Genomic DNA, 6,896 nt, shown 5'->3' with positions numbered 1-6,896 from the left:
CTGAGTCCTAAAGCACCACAGCAGAAATCCGAAATGCTCGGCCCTATCCCTTTCTTGTCCTGTAGGAGCTGTTTCCTCTACTGCTTGCTCTTGCGTGTCTTAAAAAAAAAAAAAAAAGAAAAAAGAAAAAACACACAGAAAGTGTCGAGTGGGACTGTCGAGTGGGACTGTCGGGGAGTGGACACCGGTCGGGAGAAGCAGAGGCCAAGCTAGCAGGACTGCCAAAGTCGGCTGCCCGGGTCAGCAGAACTTTGTTTCTCAGTGCGCAGGCGCAGGCAGAGTTGGGGGGCAGGGGAGGGAGGGGAGGAATCGCGAGGCAAGGGGCGGGAGGGGTAGGGGGTGGTGGATTAAAATAAGTAGGCGGCTCGGTGCTAAGGGATGAGTGAGACGTAGCTCGGCCTCTCCCGAGCAAGTTCTCACCGGCTCGGGTTCAGACCCAGAAAGAGAACCAGGAGCTAAGCTCACCAGACCCCGGCGGGCAGGACTCCGGGGCTGCTGAGCGCTCCCGCCTGTGGGGCGCTTGGAATCCCTGCGGCTAGAGGCGCGTCAGGACTCCAGTTCGCCAAGGGTGCCAGTGGGCTCCAGTGTCTCTGGTTCCTAGAGTCCAGCACAGCGAGCCTCAGAGACGCGCTCAGCTGGGGGGACCGCGGCAGAACAAGGTAACTGCAGCCCTGGGGCGCCTGGGCTCAGTGAGGCGAAGGCGGGCAAGACTCCTGGTTCCTTGTTGTAGCCTGTGCCTCCTCTTTTCAGTGTCCCCAAAGGAAGTTCTTGCCAAAGGCAGGCTGCAGGATCTTGGTGAAAGTGAGAGCAGTTGTAGCGTAGGGTTGATGGGGATGCTCCTTCAAGGACTTCTGACTCTGCGCCCTTGTTGGCCTCTGACCTCCGTGGAAAGGTGGGGACAGAGGGGTCTGGACCATTGAAGCCAGAAGAGTTTGGCTAGGCAGAATTCGGGTAAGGTGACCACAGATTTTGTAAGGCAGTTTGCAGGCTCTCTTTAAGAAACCGGAGCAACTTCAGAGAGCACAAACTTTTTTTTTCTAGGATGCCCTTTTAATTCAGACTGGCCTGCCTTAGCTGAAGAAGAGAGGAGAGGGTGTGGATGGTCATAATCCAAGCCTACAGCACCCGGGACAGGTGCATTGCCCCAACCCTGTTGCGCTTAAATGCGAGTTGGTCTTTTGCAGAGTTGTTCTTCAGACAGGAAGCCCTCTATCCCCAGGACCACAAGGCTGCTGCCTGTCTGAAGCCTGCCTCACACTTGGGCGCTGTGGTTGGGATGATCTCTATTGGATGGTTTCTGTGTGTCCTTAGGCCTGCAGCTCTTAACCTTCGATTGTCTCTGGTATGGGGAAGCTTGCTGGGGGCACAAACGAACATTGTTTTCTAACTGGAGACCAAACAGAACCATTATGGAGTTGCAGATGTCTCTAGGGTGGAGATTTTTTTTTTTTTGGTAGTCGCCTAACCCAGGGTTAAGTGGGAAAGATGGGCACCTTAAAAGAGAGAGAAATTGAGGGCGGTTGTTTGCTGAATGAATCTTACTTTCGACCAGCAGCCCTGATAAGAATAAAAATTCTCCTGCGCAGCCCTTTCTCAGAATCGCAAGCACAAATTCAAGCCGGGTGGGCTCCGGAACAGAGTTTAGCTGCAAGGGTTTCTTTGTCGCAAAACTCCGATGAATTTCATCCATGATAAAACCCGCAAGTTGGCTCTTTGAAGAGAACCACGTGCAAAGCTATCCTCCTAGTTTCACGGCCGAGCAGGGATGAAGTGGGCTGACTGACAGGGATGGGGGAACCAAGGACGACTGACAACTGGTGGGTAGATGGTCTATCCCAGGCTCTCTCCAAAGTAATTGCTGTTTCATTAAGATTGGGAAGCCGACTCCTGGGGACACAGCAGGCATCCCAGTATAGCAGAATGGCGAATGAAAGTGGATTCGTTCGATCTCGTTTGTTGGAAAAATGTAGCCAAAGTTTCTGGTGCTGGTCAATCCTCTGGAGCTGGATCCCAAAGCCTGTCACCATTCAACTGGGGATTTTATGTCAAGGATAATTTTTATTTTTGCGGGGAGTGGGGTGCCTTTGGGCTTCTTCAGGAACAAGCTCGTGGGGTTTGTTCTGTCCTCATTAATGCAAGCAGTTAACTCGCTCACGCTCAATTAGCCCCGAATAAACCACTTTAATAGGCTGCACACTTCATTAATGCCCTGCACAAGGCTGGCGGCAGACGCGGGATTGGCGGTCCACTGCAAGGGGGACATGAATGACTATGTCGCACAGGGACCCCTGCTCTGAGGCTCGAATTGAGTTCACTGCAGCAAGTCGGGACACCTACTAGTGCTTCCCAAGTCTCCAGTCTTGAGTTGCCAGGCCTGAGCTCCCACGTGGAGTGGATGCTGGGGTTTAGAATAGGTGGTCCCTGTAGGGTTAAGAGATGAAAAGCCTAGGTTGGAGTCTGGGAGGAGGAGTGGGGAGCGCAGGAGTTGGGGAGGCCCGATGTTGATGTTTGCTCATCTTTTCTCATCGCGGAGGCATATCTGCAACTGTGTATTTTTCTGAACTGATAGCCTGAAACCAGATCTTCCATTCGGGTCCATTTGTAGCCCTGGTGTAAAGAGCCACGTTTCGAACGAAATTGGTCCGCGGGGAAAGAGTGGATGGCATGACCCCTGGACTCTCAAGCCTCAGAAAGCTAGAGAAAGCAAACTGCTTGGTCCGCTGAGAAAAATAAATGGAGTGTTGGAGGAAATAAGATTAGGCAGATAGGCTGCAAGTACCACCCCTCCAGGATCCCAAGGCCTCTCCAGTCTTTTTTGGCTCCTCAGAGGAAGTAAGAAAAAAGTCAGGCAAAAGTTCTGCCACCATCACTCCTTGACTTCCCACAGGCCAGGCAGGAGAGGAGCCAGTGTGCACTCCCCTTTGCCCAGGCTGTCTCCTATAGAGCCTAATATATAGAGAGCCTAATATAGGGATCTCATTTCCAGTGCTGGGAAGGGGTGACAAATCAAAGAGCCTTCAACTAGCCTGAGCCCCATAGACCTTTGAAGTTGGCGGCTGCCTCCCTCTCCAGTCCAAATGGGTCCCCAGCTTCCTCTTCATTCCAAAGGTACTTTGCTTTCTCCTTGTCCCAGATCTCCTCCGAGGTGGCCCCTCATTTGGCTGGCACAGGTTTTGTGAGCTGAGTAGTAGAGAAGGCTAGGGCAGGCTATCATGCTAGCTAACCAGGTTGGATGACAGCAAATTTGTGCTTTCCTTAACTGGGAGGCCAAATTAATTGCAGGCAGATTTCAGCCAGCATGCTCTCGTGTTTGGGGCACCCATCACTCCCAGCAATACATCTTTCTTTGGATCTAGCTGTACCACCCGTCACCTTTTTAGCAATCTGCTAAAGTGCCCTGGGTGATGTGTCCTCCGGTAGGCCCCCTTCCCCTAATAAAAAAGGTTCTGTACATCTCTGAACTAGCCAGGCATTTTTAGAGCCCCAGGCGGAGAAAGGAAATTGACTCCATCCTCTCTGTCTAGCCTTTAGGGCTGAGGGTGTTTAGACCTGCAGGGGTGAGTCTGAGCTGTGAAGACAGAGGCAAAAAAGTAGATGGTACATCCCAGAGTAGAGACTGGAGAAAGAGAAAGAGAAGCATGGGGTCAAGGAAGAATCAGTAGCCAGAGGCTGGCACTGGGAAAGGGGAAGGACTTTATAAACATTCTGCTCTGAGGACGACTTGATCCTTGCCATTGAACCCCAAGCTCAGAGGCTTCCCAAGGGTCCCTAGTGTTTGTATTTTTCCTACTTCCCCCACTTCCACTATATAGACCCAAATTAGAAATATCTGGAGGGACAAAAGATGAAAGGTATCTCTGCAGAGCCCCCCACTTTCCACGCATACTGAGGAACTTGATCAAAGTGGCCAGAAGATGACAACTCTGGAGCCCCTGGTCACTTTGGTATGGCAACAACCATATTCAAGAACCCTAATCTGTATTCGGAGAGTAAACAGAACATAGTAGTGAAGGACTGGCTTTAGTGCACCTACCTACACACAATGGCCTTGCCCAAGGTTTTCATAATATGTAAGAAGCCTGAACCCCCAGAAAAACAGCTCCCCTAGGGAAGGACACATGAGCTCCCTCATACGAAATTGCAATTGTTTGACTGAACAAATGAACAAAACATGGATGTCAGTACCTTTCTTGAAATGAGGGTCACCACCAAAGGTCAGGGAGTCAGTCTGCAAGCAGCTACCGAGAGGACAGAGTCCACGGGGTTCACCAGTTGTATGGTACATAGCAAATCTAGGTCCAAATGAGAGCTTGAAAGATGATGGCAGGATTCTTTTGGCTTCTGGAAATCAAGCCAGTTACCCCCAAACCTTAACAGGCAGGAGGTGGATGGTATGTCTGTCTGAAGGCGCCTGCATTTTGTACAGGGTTGTCCCATAAAACACTGGCAGTTCCACTCTGTTTCCTGACCTTCTTGTTTGATGCCTTTTCAGAACATATGAACTGAGTGTGTAAGTGTGCTTCCCCAGATCTTGTTATTGTTGCAGGACCGTGTAATTCTGTGTGGCCCAGGTTTGCCTGGGTGTGGGTATCGGTGTCGGCATGCCATGCCTGTATTCCAATGTGTGCATCTTTCACAGCTGACAGCAGGCATTTAAGTTGGTTGTGTCTGTGTTTGAGGAACTTAGTTTTCCATTGATGGCTCTGTCAACAATATGTGTCTTTGCCAGATACCATTTGGAGGGGGCTTGACCATCACAGAGAATTCTGGCCAGACAACCCTTCTATATCTTATGTTCTCATCTGTTTTGAGAGGGCAGTGGGGTTCATGGGTGGGGTCTTCGATTCCCACCTCCTGCCTGCCCTAAGGGAAGGAGAGTGTGTGTGTATAACCGGACTGGAATTCTGAATATCTCTTTGGCTCTCTCTCCCCATCCTTCCTCCTGTCTTTGCAGATCAATAATTGAAACCATTGCCGCTACCAGCTACAGAAATGGGCAGCAAAACCTTGCCAGCACCGGTGCCCATCCACCCGTCCCTGCAGCTCACCAATTACTCTTTTCTTCAGGCAGTGAATGGCCTGCCCACAGTCCCTTCGGACCACCTGCCCAACCTGTATGGCTTCAGTGCTCTGCACGCTGTACATCTGCACCAATGGACCCTGGGCTACCCGGCCATGCACTTGCCACGTTCCTCTTTTTCTAAAGTGCCAGGTGCGGTGTCCAGCCTGATGGATGCTCGCTTCCAGCTGCCCGCCTTTCCCTGGTTTCCTCACGTCATCCACCCGAAGCCAGAGATCACCGCGGGAGGCAGCGGTGTGGCGCTTAAGACCAAGCCGCGTTTTGATTTCGCTAACCTGGCCTTGGCTGCCACACAAGAAGATCCCTCCAAGCTTGGCCGAGGGGAGGGCCCTGGCTCCCCCGCTGGTGGGCTGGGCGCTCTCCTGGATGTGACCAAGCTATCCCCAGAAAAGAAGCCCACGAGGGGACGCCTGCCTTCCAAGACTAAGAAGGAATTCGTCTGCAAGTTCTGTGGCCGTCACTTCACTAAGTCCTATAACCTACTCATTCACGAGCGGACGCACACAGATGAGCGGCCATACACCTGTGACATCTGCCACAAAGCCTTCCGGAGGCAAGACCACCTACGGGACCACAGGTGCGGCACTATAGCGTCGCGGGTGGCCCCCAGAGGACGGGTCTGTTTTGGCTGCTCTGGCCTGATGTGTCCATCCCCTGCCCCCCTTTAAGGTTCCTACGAGTCCCTGGTTGCTGTTAAGCATTCCCTTACCTCTGGGAATTCTCTACAAACCATGAGCAATCACCCCTCCCTGTCCTTCCCGCCCCGCTCCAGGATAGGTTTTAGAACGTGGGGAAAGAAATATGGTGACGACTAGGACCTAAGATCAGGTCTTCACAAGGTTGGGTCTCTTTGCCTCCTTTCTCAGTAATCACAATGCCCGAGAGATTTGGAAGCAGCACTTGGAATAGGAACTCAGAACGTTTTAGTTTTACTTAATTTTACGCATTTCTAGTTTTCAAGAATCTCTTGGGCTAGTGCTGACTGCTCCATCAGGGCAGATCTAGAAACTGTCTGACCCCCGGTCTGTTGACTGACCTCCAGTGTTGACTCAGCCTTTAGAAGGAGGTCGTCCCCACTTATCAGCCTCAGGAAGGCAGGTGGTCTATCTGTCGAATCTGTTTACGAAACCAAAGCTCCCCTCCACCTTCTCATTCTTACCCACAGTCTCAGCCGGCCTGTTGCCGATTTCTCCTTTGCCCCCTTTGTCTGAACCCACAAACACCTTAAGGTCAGTGGGCGGGGACCTCGTACACGCATTAGTAAACAACATTGCATGATGTTGTCTGTCTCTACCCTTAGATATATTCACTCCAAAGAGAAGCCTTTCAAGTGTCAAGAGTGTGGAAAAGGATTCTGCCAGTCCCGGACTCTCGCTGTCCACAAGACTCTACACTCACAAGTGAAGGAGCTCAAAACCTCCAAGATCAAATGCTAAACAAACAGCGCCTGCGGGGCACCAGGACCCTGGGACTAGCTGCAGCCTTCTTTTCCAGAGGGACCCAAGCTGGAGGCGACTCTGCGGGGCAGCGGGAGGGGCTTTGGGAATCTTTCTTTCACACCAACAAAGTCCCTTGGGTCCCTAGCGCTTGCGGCGCTCCTGAGCCTTGCCCAGGGCCGTGACTCCTACAGCCTGGGCGGCTCCCCCAGGACGCGGCTAAACTCTTGGCCAAAAGGCGGTACTTAACTCACGTGGCTGAAAGGAAACTGCATTTTTTTAAAAAGAAGAAGAAGAAAGAAAGAAAGAAAGAAAGGAAAAAAGGGAACGAAAACTCCGCCTAGCCGCAGTGGCGCCTTTCCCAAAAGTATTACTTTTTC

At 51.7% G+C, this 6,896-nt stretch overlaps 1 protein-coding gene across 1 annotated transcript; it reads left to right on the top strand.

The window, feature by feature from the left end:
- Positions 1–383: 383 nt before the first annotated feature.
- Positions 384–6,651, top strand: Osr1 (odd-skipped related transcription factor 1). The gene is made up of 3 exons (XM_041639412.1): positions 384–659; positions 4,955–5,657; positions 6,381–6,651. Exons 2-3 carry the CDS (start codon positions 4,993–4,995, stop codon positions 6,514–6,516), a joined length of 801 nt encoding a protein of 266 aa, XP_041495346.1. The 5' UTR covers positions 384–659; positions 4,955–4,992; the 3' UTR covers positions 6,517–6,651.
- Positions 6,652–6,896: the final 245 nt, after the last annotated feature.

This window comes from Microtus oregoni, unplaced genomic scaffold, assembly GCF_018167655.1.
Source record: "Microtus oregoni isolate MIOR12 unplaced genomic scaffold, Mior012 000058F_ref0000040, whole genome shotgun sequence".
In the NCBI taxonomy this organism is placed as follows: domain Eukaryota; kingdom Metazoa; phylum Chordata; class Mammalia; order Rodentia; family Cricetidae; genus Microtus; species Microtus oregoni.
The sequence above is the reverse complement of the archived record's forward strand: the minus strand, read 5'-3'. Positions and strand labels throughout refer to the sequence as shown.

What these genes read in the sequence shown, in the direction of transcription:
- Osr1 (XM_041639412.1), top strand. Translation starts at nt 4,993, where the DNA reads ATGGGCAGCAAAACCTTGCCAGCACCGGTGCCCATCCACCCGTCCCTG. An exon ending in GACCACCTACGGGACCACAG is followed by an intron (nt 5,658 to 6,380) that starts GTGCGGCACTAT and finishes CTCTACCCTTAG; the next exon opens with ATATATTCACTCCAAAGAGA.